This window comes from Phyllobates terribilis, unplaced genomic scaffold (genome assembly GCF_046119375.1).
Source record: "Phyllobates terribilis strain yellow unplaced genomic scaffold, ASM4611937v1 Scaffold_2__4_contigs__length_985480577, whole genome shotgun sequence".
In the NCBI taxonomy this organism is placed as follows: domain Eukaryota; kingdom Metazoa; phylum Chordata; class Amphibia; order Anura; family Dendrobatidae; genus Phyllobates; species Phyllobates terribilis.
Window position 1 is genome coordinate 42,143,479 of NW_027362762.1, and position 16,335 is coordinate 42,159,813.

At 49.4% G+C, this 16,335-nt stretch overlaps 1 protein-coding gene across 2 annotated transcripts in view; it reads right to left on the reverse strand.

The window, feature by feature from the left end:
- Positions 1-1,116: 1,116 nt before the first annotated feature.
- ARHGEF17 (Rho guanine nucleotide exchange factor 17) overlaps positions 1,117-16,335 on the reverse strand; it is a 270,345-nt gene continuing 255,126 nt past the window's right edge. The window contains exons 12-22 of one of the 2 annotated variants that reach the window (XM_073661286.1): positions 15,334-15,547; positions 14,800-14,873; positions 12,570-12,763; positions 12,159-12,412; positions 11,657-11,903; positions 11,329-11,415; positions 10,399-10,466; positions 9,592-9,740; positions 8,047-8,221; positions 7,693-7,950; positions 1,117-7,528 (exon numbers count right to left, since the gene is read on the reverse strand). In XM_073661286.1, coding sequence (XP_073517387.1) covers positions 7,356-7,528; positions 7,693-7,950; positions 8,047-8,221; positions 9,592-9,740; positions 10,399-10,466; positions 11,329-11,415; positions 11,657-11,903; positions 12,159-12,412; positions 12,570-12,763; positions 14,800-14,873; positions 15,334-15,547 — 1,893 coding nt within the window. In that variant the 3' untranslated portion in view covers positions 1,117-7,355. Of the gene's footprint in view, positions 7,529-7,692; positions 7,951-8,046; positions 8,222-9,591; positions 9,741-10,398; positions 10,467-11,328; positions 11,416-11,656; positions 11,904-12,158; positions 12,416-12,569; positions 12,764-14,799; positions 14,874-15,333; positions 15,548-16,335 lie in introns of both variants that reach the window. The other variant, XM_073661285.1, reaches the window with a different exon arrangement.

Consider the following 16,335-nt stretch of genomic DNA (forward strand, 5'->3'; position numbering starts at 1 on the left):
TCTACCACACCTGCGGCTCTGTTCCTGTATCCCAGTCTGCACTGGTGCCTATCCTGCCTGCGTTCCTACCTGCCAGTACCCACCTGTCTGCATGCCAGCTGGGCCTTCCAGTACCCACCTGTCTTCATACTAGTCGTGCCTGCCAGTACCCACCTGTCTGTATGCCAGCCTAACCTGCCTGTTCCTGCATTCCCCTGTTTGGGTCAACAGCTGTGTCCGGGGTCTGACCTGGAGTAGCACCTGGTCCCTCTGCTCGGTTCCTCCCTGGTTCACGGAGTCGACTGAGCCGCCGTGTGACCTTGGTCGGACCAAGTTGATACTTAGTCACGCCCCTCCAGGCACTCCTCGGTTCATGGTCCAGTGGGATCACTAACCACGCTCACGCCAGTCAGTCCGGGTGTGTGCGTAACATCAAGGTCTTTGGAGATGGCCTTATACCCTTTGGAAGTCTTGTGTTTACTAATAATAGCAGTTCTGATGTCCTCAGACAGCTCCTTTGCCTTCACCATTGTGACAAAGGAACAGCACCTTACATGCGGGTTTTTAAAACACTGAAGTCATCATTCATTGGCCAATTCACATGGGCACCGACAATTAATTACAGGTGAATCTCTTTTGTGATTTACCACAGGCGACTCAAAAAGTGTTTCCATACTAAATTAATATAAAGGGTGCCAACACCAGTGACACAGCAGCTTTAGGTTTTCTTCTCTCCCATTGTTTTTTGTATTAAATTATGGTTTATCATTTGCTCTTTTGGATTTAACACGAGTCTCTATACAAAAAAACTGTTTCACTTGATTCATTTTTTTCAGGAGATATTCCACATTATGTACTTAAACGTCATAGGTGGCAATAATGAAGAGCAGGACCACCAATACCACCAATCTGTACCCAAATACCACCATACAATGCCCACACAATACTACCAGCCGTGCATAAATAATACCGTCACACAATGTCCCTGAGAGGAAATGTGATGCTGAAACCCAAACCTAATGATGCATTGTATTATTGTTGCCCCACTAGTTGCCACTATCTATTTTAGCTTTGTGCCACCATGTTTCGTCTTCCTGCCTTGACTTTTTTTTGGGTTAATACACACAAGAAACAAAATTCGGATTCAACACTGGTGAACTTTATTTACAAAGAATCCACAGTGACAAAATAAGACAATATAGTAATATGGCAGTCATAGCGACTCAAACAATACACAGAGAGGGTATCAGCCATCCCGCAAAGGCGCCAGAGTGGTTACAACTCCCATGTTAGGGGGCGCGGACCCCCGACATTGTAGATTTATATATATATAAAAATAAGCCATCAAAATGGACAATCAGACGCTTAAAATATTATTTACAGGAAAGGCAACATACTGTCTGCTTCTATGTACATTACACACGGGTAGTCCGTAGTTTTACTCCACCCCCCAAAAAAAATTATGTTCTGTAACCCCCCTGTAAGTGCTGGAAGGGGCTTATTACAGTGCAAGACATAGCAGCACTGGCAGAGTCGTACTGGGAACATCGTTATTGTCAGAGCTGGAGAGCGACGGTCAGTGGATCAGCCACGGGACACAGCATTACATTTGTGGTAAAATGGCTGCGAAGGTGACCAGCTTTTATTGAAAATAAAAAATATATATATATTACATTTAAAACATTTACACACAAAAAAAAATAATAAAAATCACATTTATTATTAGATTTTCTGGGATTGTTTTTCATAAAAAAGTGATGGAGCACAATATTGGAATTTTCCTTCACTGGCCCATGCTGCAGGGAGTAAGTGACCGGCTTATGCTGCAGGGAGTAAGTGACCGGCTTATGCTGCAGGGAGTAAGTGACCAGCTTATGCTGCAGGGAGTAAGTGACCGGCTTATGCTGCAGGGAGTAAGTGACCAGCTTATGCTGCAGGGAGTAAGTGACCGGCTTATGCTGCAGGGAGTAAGTGACCGGCTTATGCTGCAGGGAGTAAATGACCAATTTATGCTGCAGAGAGTAAATGACCAATTTATGCTGCAGGGAGTAAGTGACCGACTTATGCTGCAGGGAGTAAATGACCGACTTATGCTGGAGGGAGTAAGTGACCGGCTTATGCTGGAGGGAGTAAGTGACCTGCTTGTGCTTCCGGTGAGTTAATGACCGGCTTATGCTGCAGGGAGTAAATGAACGGCTTGTGCTGCAGGGAGTAAATGACCGGCTTATGCTGCAGGTAGTAAGTGACTGACTTATGCTGCAGGGAGTAAATGACCGGCTTATGCTGCAGGGAGTAAGTGACCGGCTTATGCTGCAGGGAATAAGTGACCGACTTATGCTGCAGGGAGTAAATAAACGGCTTATGCTGCAGGGAGTAAGTGACTGGCTTATGCTGCAGGGAGTAAATGAACGGCTTATGCTGCAGGGAGTAAATGACCGGCTTACCCTGCAGGGAGTAAATGACCAATTTATGCTGGAGAGAGTAAATGAACGGCTTGTGCTGCAGGGAGTAAATGAACGGCTTGTGCTGGAGCGAGTAAATGAACGGCTTGTGCTGCAGGGAGTAAATGAACGGCTTGTGCTGCAGGGAGTAAATGAACGGCTTGTGCTGCAGGGAGTAAATGAACGGCTTGTGCTGCAGGGAGTAAATCGCAGTAGTTTAGCTGGGAGAAACAATGGTGTCGTTTTTTTCTCAATCAACGTCCATATTTTCTTATCACTTTCATATACTAGATGACTCTATACAGTAAATGTACCTTTATTGGAATAGCCCCACACACCTTATTTAAAGGGATGGACCACTTCACGAATAACTTTCCTCAACTCTTCAAGTACCTTTTTTATACTTCATATATTTTCTATATTCCACCAATAGCCTTAATGCTGACCCTTCATCCATCATCCATAATCCTCTGTAACCTATTTGGTCCTCTGTCTCCCTCTTGTGGTCAAAAACAGGAATAGTTTACATTAATGTGTAAACCGAGCATACATGCTGTACCCATAGTCTGCAAGCATCCGACCAAGGTCTCTTTATTTTTCCATGACGATATCGGTACGTCCCTCTCTGAAGCAGGGCCCACCATAGTGGCTACTTTGATTGCCACTAGTTAGAATACCTCACCACCACCACCAACACTGAGAATTTCAGGTGTGGGCCCCATTTTTGGTGAAGAGGAGGCAGCACTTATATCAAGATATGTGGAGACCTCTCAAACCAGAATAGACCAGTTTCTTTAATTCTCATGATTGGGGAGATAAGGTGGTCTCAACGACTGAAGCCTACTGAAGCCATTCAGAGCACTGGAGATTTATTGTTAAGAACAATGGGACCAAAGATACATCTCAAAGGGCCCCGAAGGACCAAGGACTGCTCCCTGCTCTGCAGAAACAAGTCAATTGATTTCTGATCATAGTTTTATATAAAGGGCTCATCATGCTTAAAGGGATTTTACATCTTAAACTAATGGGATGTATCCGCAGATGCTTTCATCCCAATTAAATCCATGCCTTAATTGTAAAAATCTGTTTTGTAGTTGTATAGAAATCCAGAGTTGAAATCATATGCAGATAAGCTGCAAGTGCTTCAGCCTGGGACATTGCACTTGCATCTCTCCTGCTCGCCCTCTCTATTCCGCGCCCAATAGCTGCCGCCTCAGTCTGACTGACAGGTCAGGGGAGGCAGGTCAATGATTAACAGGTCACACTCGTTTCGTAGACATAAAGCAGGCAAGGAAGAGAGCTGCAAGTGCTTCAGGGTGGGAAATTGCACTTGTAGCTTTCCCTCCTTATTCCCCACCCACCGGCTGCCTTTTGTGTTAGACCGACAGGTTAGGAGAGAAATATCAATGATTGACAGGTCAGGGGAGGCAGGTGAAAGACTTACAGGTCACTCTTGTTTCAGGCGGGGAGAAGAGCTGCAAGTGCTATGTCTCACCCTGAAGCACTTGCAGCTCATTTGCATACAATTTCAAACATCGGATTTCTCAGAAACTACAAAACGGATTTTTACAATCGAGGGGTGAATTTATCAGCATGAAATCCCCCCGTACGTAGATGATATTAGTATGAGGTGTAAAATCCTCATGAGAGGTTCCCTTTAATCATTGGATAATAAAGAATTCTGCAATTTTGTAATAGACTTTGTGGCTCAATTCTTCACCGGTTTCACAATCTCCCCTTGCTGTTAGTAAATGGGAACATTCAGGTTTATACCCTGAAGCGAAACACAACGTTGATCTATAAGATTTAAAGGGGCAGTCCCAGATTTATTATTAGCAGTGGTCCAGCATAAATGAGACAGACCACCCATGTGTGACCACTTCTCCTGGGAGCTGACATGCGCTGCTTCAAGGCACACACCGCAGAGTTATGGCAGTTTTGTATTGATACAAGTGCGTTTTGTAGAACAAAGGGTCCAATTTCTTCATATGATACAATGTAATGTGACAGCGATTATGTAATTGAGGTGCCAAAAAGCGGGACTAGATACATATATACACCGCTGCAATGGCGGCCACAGGATCAGATGTGATGTAGCAACTGACATCCCCACAAAATGGAAAAAAAAATCCTGCAAGATTTATAATCCACAGATGTGAGTAACTTTTACAAATACTTCTATTCCACTCCGGTCACACCCAAAGCTGCACTCACAATTCAACAGTTCTAATGGTGTTCTTGTCAGAGCACGGTGCTTTATTAGCGGCAAGGAGATAAACTACTGCAGAATACAATTTACCGCACTGCATTATGGGAGACAAGCTCTGGTACAAAGCCTGCAGACTGTACATCTCACAGTACAAGTCTGCAGAGCAAGCTCTGCACACGCAACGTACCGGCAGGCTCTTCTGAGAAATGTGAGGTTCTGCAGAGCCTGAGAGCCAACAGGAAAGCAGCGGAATGTGAGTGCAGCAGTGATACATTCCAAAGATCCCCAACATTCTAAAGGATTCCATCAAGAGATACATGGAGAGCCAGCCCCTGAAGATGTCCCTGTGCCCGCCGGCCCCTGGGGACGTCCCTGCACATCACCATGCACCCATTGGCCCCTGAAGATGTCCCTGTGCCCGCCGGCCCCTGGGGACGTCCCTGCACATCACCATGCACCCATTGGCCCCTGAAGATGTCCCTGCGCCCGCCGGCCCCTGGGGACGTCCCTGCACATCACCATGCACTCATTGGCCCCTGAAGATGTCCCTGCGCCCGCCAGCCCCTGGGGACGTCCCTGCACATCACCATGCACTCATTGGCCCCTGAAGATGTCCCTGCGCCCGCCGGCCCCTGGGGACGTCCCTGCACATCACCATGCACCCATTGGCCCCTGAAGATGTCCCTGCGCCCGCCAGCCCCTGGGGACGTCACTGCACATCACTATGCACCTGCTGGCTCCTGAAGATGTCCCTGCGCCCATTGGACCCTGGGGACACATCAGTGACCACCAGACCCTGAAGATGTCCCTGCACCCACCGGCCCCTGAATAGAGAGAGGATTTAGGTCTTTGGACTTTTAAATACTGGACTAAGAATTTGTCAGCAATGATAAGAGATCAGCGAGTATCCGGCCATTGCCGCCCCTGATCATTTATTCCCATCAATGTATAATTCTACAATCTTTTCTACATTCCCTGATTTAATTAAAAAGCATAAAAAAAAATTATTTTTTTTTTAAAAAAGAAAGGATAAAAAAAGGAAAATGGCGCACATTACAACCACCAGAGTTCCTGGAGAGTGCGCCAAAAGCGGAATCTTGGACAGGGAAGAGTAGCAGCGCCGCCTAGTGTTAACTTCAGTTACTGCAATTTAAAGGACAAGCTAATATAGTAAAAAAAAAAAAATTAAAGGGGATGTCTACTGTGAACTGAAGCAGCCTATATAAAATGCAATTGCATGTTGGGGAATGGTCTCGGGGTGATCCTATAAGATCTTAATGACCCGTAGGGCAGAAGTAAAATGCCAAATATGTGACAGCTCATTGTAACTTCTGGTCCAATCAGGTGATGCCTTCGCTACCGCTCCCATGCTGGCGATTCTGAGCCCGCGTTACTATACCCTGTATCTGCCGAGGCTGTGATGTCATCACTGTTCATCGTATAGTCTGTGACGTCGCTATAAGAACGATCCAAGCTCTACTTACACAAGGCACAATGTTTAGAGTCGTCCGACCAATCACGGACAGTATACGGAAAAAACGCCGTGGCCTTTCTGATCTCGGTCTTATCCTCCGTCTCCTCATATCTTTCTTTTAGTAAATTCGTACATTCTTCATTATTTCACAATTTGGGAGCATTTTTCCCCCACTATTCTTCCTGGCAATTTATTAATGAATGAACATAACCAGGTGTTACTATTCCTCTAGTGGAAGGGGGGCGTGTCCGATACGGTCAGCACTGATTGGACGGCAATAGATTGTGTCAGGACACGCCCACAACTGGTAACATCAATTGTCAATTCATTAACTTCCAGTAGGAATAGCGGAGGAACGGCGCAACTCAGAGTTATAAAAAAACTGGCTCCACAATTGTTATCTCATGGAAAATACGTGTATTTACTGAAACAGACGTATCGGAGCGGAGACCTATCCTCCTTAAAGCCTCTGTAAAGGGCCGCTGGCTGCTCCTATGGGAATGGATCTGATCTCTCAGTCTTGAGTTGCTCGTATCCTTAATGCCCCCTCCCCCCCTCGTCTCGATCAGCAGAATATGTGACCCATTTACAGCACTAAAAAATAGTAAAACTTTCAGAACACAAGTTTTTTTTCACCTGACAATAAATAAGAACAATAAAAAAAAAATAAAAAAACAAACAAACATGTTGCCTGCCGGGCCGACGACAGGAGTACACAGTCCATTAATAGCCACAGATTCGGAGTGAACAGTCGGACCCTCCGGACGCTCGGTCTTGTTGGGTCCCATTTTGGCGTCTGTATGAAACGCGGACAGAAACCAGAACCCGAAGGTCTGACGGACAGCAGTGAGACGCGTCCCTGGGGTCACTGCTCACACACCAGTGGTTAATACCTTTTACAGAAGGTGCCGAGAGCCAGCGATGAGCCACCGACCACATCCAACGTTCTCACCATCCTAAGGATTCAGCTGTAGGCACATGAGTACCGGAATTTAATCACCGTGAAGACTTTGGCAATCCCACCCCATCACACCGCCCTAAAATTCCCACGCTTAGTTCATTGGCTCATTGGACTGAAGGCCCCTCGGGATCCCTCTAGAGAAGCTCCTGGAACCAGCATCATGGAGATGTTTGATGGACGATGGAGGTGTAAGCATGGGGATATGTCAAACGACAAAAAGCCAAAGATGAAGGTACAGGCAGCAGCGACATCAGAAGAGGGTCCAGCTTGGAGAAATGTGCCATGGGGTCTTCACACCCTCCATAGCAGCAAGTGGTTGGTGCTGTCGTCCCTCCCCACAGTCTCGCTGCTGCTGGTGAGCCTGAAGTCCTCGTAGCCGTCTCCTCCGCTGATCACCAGCAGCTTGGATTTTGGTCGGTGTCGGGTGGAATCTCTCTTTTCTGTGTCACATGTTTGTTCGTTTCCTGAAAGTAAAGGAGTTAAAGTTTGGATAACAGGGAGACGAGACTTTTGGTGGTGGCAACCATGGGACCAATGACAATCGGGCTGACATGGTGAAATGTGTGTGGAGCGGTTTCTAGTGTTGTCGCACCGCCACGCACTGGGACAGGTAGCAGCCAGCACTCACCTTGGTCTACAGGCAGAGGAAAGTGCACGTCAAAACCATCCGGTAGCTCCACCGATGTGAGGAAACGGACATGACCTGTGTGTCCCTGCGAGAGTCCCACCGGGCTGATAGGGCCCTTCAGAGAGCTAGTGCTGGAGGTGATGGTGAGGGTGAGGACCACTCCAGCACTCGTTCCTATCCACAGGAGATCCTTGCAGGCCAGCAGAGCGGTGATCCTCAGACACGCTGACTTGTGCTGGCGGATGATGGCATCAGAGCCTTGAGGGGGGAGAAGAAAAGAAGATGACCACGTAGGTTACATGAACCCTCTGAGAACATCATGGTGGGGCGACATATGGTCCTGACCGCTGTTACCTGCTAGCATCTTGTGCACGGGCGGAGCGATATCCACCTCCGACAACTGCTCAAAGGTGGTGGCGTGATAAAGGCGAACCTGAGCGCTGCCCTGCAGAGCGATCCACATCCCGACGTTACTGGTGACCATACACGTCACACAGCGGTTCTGATCTTGTCCAATGTGGAACGTGTGCTGAAAGCGGAGAAGGAAAGAAGGTTCAGGGCAGAACTCCGCCGAGGTCCATATAGCCGGCCCGTCAGAGCACGATATGAGGCCAGTGAGCGGCGGTGGAGCACGATCATCCATCGTAAGAACGTCAGCGCTGACCGCAGTACACAGACCTACGATATGAGGCCAGTGAGCAGCGGTGGAGCACGATCATCCATCGTAAGAACGTCAGCGCTGACCGCAGTGCACAGACCTATGATATGAGGCCAGTGAGCGGCGGTGGAGCACGATCATCCATCGTAAGAACGTCAGCGCTGACCGCAGTGCACAGACCTACGATATGAGGCCAGTGAGCGGCGGTGGAGCACGATCATCCATCGTAAGAACGTCAGCGCTGACCGCAGTGCACAGACCTATGATATGAGGCCAGCGAGCGGCGGTGGAGCACGATCATCCATCGTAAGAACGTCAGCGCTGACCCCAGTGCACAGACCTACGATATGAGGCCAGTGAGCAGCGGTGGAGCACGATCATCCATCGTAAGAATGTCAGCGCTGACCGCAGTGCACAGACCTACGATATGAGGCCAGTGAGCAGCGGTGGAGCACGATCATCCATCGTAAGAACGTCAGCGCTGACCGCAGTGCACAGACCTACGATATGAGGCCAGTGAGCGGCGGTGGAACACGATCATCCATCGTAAGAACGTCAGCGCTGACCGCAGTGCACAGACCTACGATATGAGGCCAGTGAGCAGCGGTGGAGCACGATCATCCATCGTAAGAACGTCAGCGCTGACCACAGTGCACAGACCTACGATATGAGGCCAGTGAGCAGCGGTGGAGCACGATCATCCATCGTAAGAATGTCAGCGCTGACCCCAGTGCACAGACCTATGATATGAGGCCAGCGAGCGGCGGTGGAGCACGATCATCCATCGTAAGAACGTCAGCGCTGACCGCAGTGCACAGACCTACGATATGAGGCCAGCGAGCAGCGGTGGAGCACGATCATCCATCGTAAGAACGTCAGCGCTGACCGCAGTGCACAGACCTACGATATGAGGCCAGTGAGCAGCGGTGGAGCACGATCATCCATCGTAAGAACGTCAGCGCTGACCGCAGTGCACAGACCTACGATATGAGGCCAGCGAGCTGCGGTGGAGCACGATCATCCATCGTAAGAATGTCAGCGCTGACCGCAGTGCACAGACCTACGATATGAGGCCAGCGAGCGGCGATGGAGCACGATCATCCATCGTAAGAACGTCAGCGCTGACCGCAGTGCACAGACCTATGATATGAGGCCAGCGAGCTGCGGTGGAGCACGATCATCCATCGTAAGAATGTCAGCGCTGACCGCAGTGCACAGACCTACGGTCGGCCGCCATTTACCTCCTGCAGCAGCGACGACGTGTTCAAGATGATGACCCTGTTCTGACAGCCGCACCAAAGCTTCCCAGAGATGGACACCATCTTAGTGATCGGGCTCCCGGGAGAACCCAGCGGCACAGTCTTGGAATTCTGAGAGTCCCAAAAACTCCCTAGAAAGAAAAGACATAAAAAAAACACGGCTCAATAATGAGAAGCTAAAGTTACTAATCTGCGGTCCCCACACGGATCCCAGGGTCTCAGTGGGAGGTGGACACCTTGTTTTGGGTAAATTCTCCTAGGATTAGATGCATACACGCTATAGCGCCCCCTGCTGGTCTCTTAGTACCCGGTCAGAATGTCCACCTAAGGCTGCGGCCACACGTCTGTCTGATGGAAGCAGCCCCCTTAATGATGGATCCATGGTCATCCCGCGATCTCCAGTAAACGTCCTGTTATCTTATCATAAATCAGCCATTAAAGTCTTCAGGGACCCAGAAAACAGGGATGAAAATATGTCACATTTACACCCGTTTTCCTTAATTTTTAACTAATCCAATGAAAAAAAGGGTTCAGACAGCTAGAAAAGAGAAACCGGAGAAAATGGCAGAAATTGTTGTCCGCATGTGCCCCAACGCCGGGGGTTACACATGCTCAATGGCCCAGTCTCATTCACTCCTTGTGAGTAACAGCAGGGGGCACCATTACAAGTATATAACACCAGGAGGCGCCATAACTAGTATATAACAGCATGGGGCGCCATATCAAGTATGCAACACCAGGGGGCGTCATAACTACTACATGACAGCTCGCAGTCCACGGCCTTGTTACCTGCTTCTCTCTGGTAGACGATCAGATCTCCATTCGCTACGGACACAAAGACCTGATTATCCAGATATCTGCGGAGGAAAGACCTTCGTTACAGACAATCTCACATCTTCACGTCGGGTCGGTGCGAATCCTTCCACCTTCCTAGAAGATTCATGAACTGGGTAATGGGAGTCGGGCCCTATGTCTAAGTGGCGGATAATGGGGGCCCATTCCAGGTTCATCACCCCCCCCCAACCATCACAGAGGGTCTCCTGCATGTTATCCATGTATTTGCCCGGGGTCTTGGATTCGATCCCGGCGCTTAGAGACGTCATTGCTCCTTCTCCTCTGTCGCAGTAGACGGGTGGCCCTTGAGCGTCTGGGGTCTCGGGGTCCAACTTCTTTTACCACTACAACCCTGTGTATTTACACTACTGACCAGGACAACCCTCATTATTTGGAATACTCTCCCTTTAAAAAGTTACGGACTCCTTTGGTGGCATTTTTTTTTTAAGTAATCCATTAATTTGGTCCAAGAATATTTTTTTTTCATTTTGGTTTCTCTATTTGGCTGTTCCAGGCTTTTATGTCCTTGGCTGCAGAAGGAGTTGACTAAGTATCCATCAGTGAGCTCCTTCTGATAGTTACAAACTATTTCGAGCTTTCTTTTTTAGCTCCTCGCAGCTGATTTAAAACCTGCAAAAAAAGAGTTAACTTTCCATCAGAACGAGCTCGCTGATGGATCCTTAGTCAACTACTTCTGTAGCCAAGGAAATAAAGCTTGTAAAATCCCAAAATAAAAAAACGGTGCAAAATGTTAAAAAGAAACTCCACTTTTTTTTTTTAACCCAGACTTTAAAGAGAACACCCCCCCTCTCGTCCCCAACTTAAAATACGTTGATTTCATAGGTCAGTGATGGGGCTGAACATGCTGAGATTTGTGGTACTCACAGGATGCACATGACGGCCGCTGCGTGCTGCATCTTCATGCTGTTCTTCCGATTCCGGATGTTGTCAGATGATTGATAGACGTGGATGCTGGACAGAGAAGACGAGGCACACTAGTCAGTACAGCGGTGTAACCCGCGGGCGCGGATGGGGGTCGCACCACTATTGCTGAGCTTCCCCACCATAAATGAAGACTACACAGTCATTTTATATGTACACCCAAGCAGCAGGGAAAAAAAAAATCACTTATTAGTCATTAAGGGGTTAACTTCCCTCTAATTTAGCCCGCCCTCCCGCCCACCCCCCAATATTAGAGTCGGGGGTCACATACCAGCCGTCCTCCGTTCCCAGCCACATGGAGCTCTGGTAAGCCTCGGGGTCGATACTCAGGAGGTCTTCTAAGCTGCCCCGGGTGAAGGACCCCCGGCTGGACCTCCGCACTGCGGACCCCTCAGTGGGGCTCTCGCTGTCCCGGTTCTGGTTGAAGTTGCTGGGGATGGGCAGGAATCCGGCCTCCTGTTCTTCTTCCGAGCTGGTGGTCTCCGCCGTCGTGTCCTTGGCACTCGTCATCTCTTCATCTAATATAAATCAACAATCGGGATAAAAAAAAAATCTCCACCCTCGTCAACCATTATATAATTGGCCTCTAGGTGGCAGTAATGGTTTTAGGGGCTTTAGTCGGTGACTACAAAATTTATGAAAAAGGTAAAAAAAAAACCCATTAAATTGATGCCAAATTAGTAGTAAAATTCACAATGGCCCCATAGGGCCCCGTGACGATGGGCAGGACCAGACTAGGGCGTTAGGACCTCCTCCATGTACCCCATACTCACTTCCAAAACTGGAGGAGATGGTGGAGCGGCTGGCCTGACTCTGGAGGGTCCCGGAGGGGCTGGGAGAGGACTCATCATCTGTGTCGTCACTGTCGAAGGGCACCAGGTCCTGGCTGGCGCTGTCCGTGTTTTCAGAGAGCTCCAGGGAGGATCCAGAGATGGAGATGTGGAGGCACTGCTGGGACGGCGGCTCATCCAGAGGCTGCGGGTGGTGCTGCTCCGATGGCCGATTCGTCAGGGCTGGTGGTCGCTCTCTGCTATGAGACACAAATGCCGAATAATCTGGACGTCCCCCGCAGAAGACTCATGATATTCCACAGGTTGTTGCTTTATGGAAGCCATCAGCAAGCTGCTGTTGATGGATCCCTCAGATTTATTTCCCCAGCCCCTGTATCTGATGGTCGCCCCTACCTGAAGTTCCTCTTCAGTCCCGGCACAGAGGCGATGCAGAGGATGCGGGCAGAGCAGACGGCGATACAGGCCTCCACCGTGGGCTCGTTCCTGATGCTCAGCAGGCAGACCTGCCCCACGTATCCATCGCTGTTACATACCCAGACCTCGTGCATGTTGTCAGGACTGCTCTGGCTGGGAGAAGCGCAGGAGAACTGGAAGAAGAGACAAAAATATATAAAAAAAAAAAATCTAAATAACTTTTTATTTCTTAATTTCTAGATATAATTAATTACCCTTTAATTCAGATAATCGTCAGGACTAGGAAATGTTTTTTTGGAAACTTTTTCAGCATCAAGAACCGGTCGTGAACATTGTGATCAGCAATGTTGATGGTGACATGTTCGTCATGTAAGTTTCACCTTAGCTCACTTATTCAGGGGGTAGAATAGAGGATGCACAAAAGGCACCGAGACCCCAGTTGGAAATATCTTATGAGCATGAACTGGAGAAACAAAGCTTTCTAGGCATGCATAAAGAAGGTGGTACAGTGGGCATAACCATAGTCCTGCACGGAGCAGAAGATGCTACAGTGGGTGTCACCATAGTCCTGCATGGAGCAGAAGATGCTACAGTGGGTGTCACCATAGTCCTGCACAAAGCAAAAGGTGGTACAGTGGGTGTCACCATAGTCCTGCACGGAGCAGAAGATGCTACAGTGGGTGTCACCATAGTCCTGCACGGAGCAGAAGATGCTACAGTGGGTGTCACCATAGTCCTGCACAAAGCAAAAGGTGGTACAGTGGGTGTCACCATAGTCCTGCACGGAGCAGAAGATTGTACAGTGGGCATAACCATAGTCCTGCCTAGATCAGAAGGTGGTACAGTGGGCTTCACCCTACTCCTACATGGAGCAGAAGGTGGTACAGTGGGTGTCACCATAGTCCTGCCTAGATCAGAAGGTGGTACAGTGGGCTTCACTCTACTCCTACATGGAGCAGAAGGTGGTACAGTGGGTGTCACCATAGTCCTGCACAAAGCAAAAGGTGGTACAGTGGTTTTCACCATAGTCCTGCCTGGAGCAGAAGGTGGTCCAATGGGCATAACCATAGTTCTGCCTAGATCAGAAGATGGTACAGTGGGTGTCATCATAGTCCTGCACAGAGCAGAAGGTGGTCCAATGGGCATAAACATAGTCCTGCCTAGATCAGAAGATGGTACAGTGGGCTTCACCCTACTCCTACATGGAGCAGAAGGTGGTACAATGGGCTTCACCCTACTCCTACATGGAGCAGAAGGTGGTACAGTGGGTGCAATCATAGTCCTGCACAAAGCAGAAGGTGGTACAGTGGGTGTCACCATAGTCTTGCGTAAAGCAGAAGGTGGTACAGTGGGCATAACCATAGTCCTGCCTAGATCAGAAGGTGGTAGAGTGGGCTTCACCCTACTCCTACATGGAGCAGAAGGTGGTACAGTGGGTGTCATCATAGTCCTGCCTAGATCAGAAGATGGTACAGTGGGTGCCACCGTAGTCCTGCACTGAGCAGAAGGAGGTACAGTGGGTGTCACAATAGTCCTGCCTAGATCAGAAGGTGGTACAGTGGGCGTAACCATAGTCCTACATGGAGCAGAAGGTGGTAGAGTGGGTGTCACCATAGTCCTGCTTAGAGCAGAAAGTGGTACAGTGGACGTCACCATAGCCCTGCCTGGAGCAGAAGATGGTACAGTGGGTGTCACAATAGTCCTGCTTAGATTAGAAGGTGGTGCAGTGGGCTTCACCCTACTCCTACTTGGAGCAGAAGATGGCACAGTGAGTATCACCATAGTCCTGCTTGGAGCAGAAGGTGGTGCAGTGGGTGTCACCATAGCCCTGCTTGGAGCTTGGAGCAGAAGGTGGTACAGTGGGTGTCACCTTAGCTCTGCACGAAGCAGAAGGTGGTACAGTGGGTGTCACCATAGCCCTGCATGAAGCAGGTGGTACAGTGGGCTTCACCTAAAACTTTCATATGGTGGGCAATACTGGGGGCCTCCACACAGCAGAAGGTAATACAATGGGCTCCAGGCCTTCTGCCCCCTCCTGGTGTCTGACTGATTAGGTCAGCATCTTCAGGCAGTTTGTGGATTATCATAGTTATTATCTTTTTCTCATCCTCACCCCATACACATACTGATGGGTTATTTCTGTGCTTTGAACACACAAGACATGACAAAAGAGTTTACAGAGAGGGAGCACAACTCCCATTCTCCTCACCTGCATTCCACTGCGGGTCTTCATGATGGGGATGGCCTTCAGAAACTCTGGGTCCAAGCGATTCTTGCTGGTGGCTGAGAAGACAACCAAGTGATTAATAACTCAGCATGACATCTGCCCTTCACATGAGGTGTGACCAGTGTACGACACCGTTATGGAGTAGACGGAAAAACAAGTGGTCCTACGAGGGGTAGTACTGTAGCTTGGGCAGAAGGGCTAATTGTCCCAGGGTCTCCACATTGTGGGCCCTTTAATCCCCCAACTCCGGGCACCGTGCCCTCAGTAATCAGTATGTCCTCTGACTCTTAGGCTAGATCACTTTCTGATCAAACAGGGTTCAACCTCTGGGACCCCCATGAATCCCAATAATGGTGGAGATGCAGGACTCTGTCTTCGGTGGACCTCTACCTCTACTCCATAGGTATAAAGACATGCTCAACACACATACAAACACTACTACCCCCACTATGCCCCAGCTCTGGATGCCGGCGCCCTGAATACATTTCACAGACTGAATATTCTTCTATCAGTTACCCAGTTTCTTCTTGGCGTCCTCGAAGGCCTGCTCAAAGTGGAGCCTGGCATCCGGGTTACTGAATTCGAAGATGAAGCTCTCTGTGCCGTCCGCTTTGGTGGTGGTCAGCTCCACCTTGTTTGGTGGGAAGGACATGGAGAAGGAGAGGGACTGCTTTTCGGCCAGGTCTCGATGGACGGACGCCATCATGTCTTTAATGACGTCATCCAAAGTCTGTCACCATGAACAAGGGAGACAAATGTCACATACGTGTCCGGCATGTCGTAGTGACAACCAGCGCTTCAGAAAATGTGCTCAACACAGTTGTGAGTGCCCTTCCCCGACTCTCGCTGCAGCTTGTACACAGTGTATTACCCAGCAGGGGGCAGCAATGAGCTCTTCTGCATCACAAGATATTACAGTGTATCCAGCGAGTGTATCACTGTTATACATGGGGGGCCGTATGTCATACACCGGGGTGAGGGGGCCGCATGTCATACACTTGGGGACGAGGGGACCGCATGTCATACACCAGGGCGAGGGGACCGCATGTCATACACCGGGGTAAGGGGGCCGCATGTCATACACTTGGGGGCGAGGGGGCCGCATGTCATACACTTGGGGGCGAGGGGGCCGCATGTCATACACTTGGGGGCGAGGGGGCCGCATGTCATACACTTGGGGGCGAGGGGGCCGCATGTCATACACTTGGGGGCGAGGGGGCTGCATGTCATACACTTGGGGGCAGGATGTAACAGCAGCGGCGAGGGGGCCGCATGTCATACCCCGGTGCGGGAGGGAGAGGGGGGGGGGGAGCCATACCCCGGGGGGCCGGATGTCACACAGCAGCGGCGAGGGGGCCGCATGTTATACGTATATTGCATTGTATCCAATGTCTATGACTGATGTATGGGGGGCACATATATTCTCGGTCTATCGCTCTTGATAGTTTTCCGCTCTCCGCTCTGTACATTGCAGCATTATCAGTAGTAAAACGCCCCGAAGTGAAGGACAAAATGATG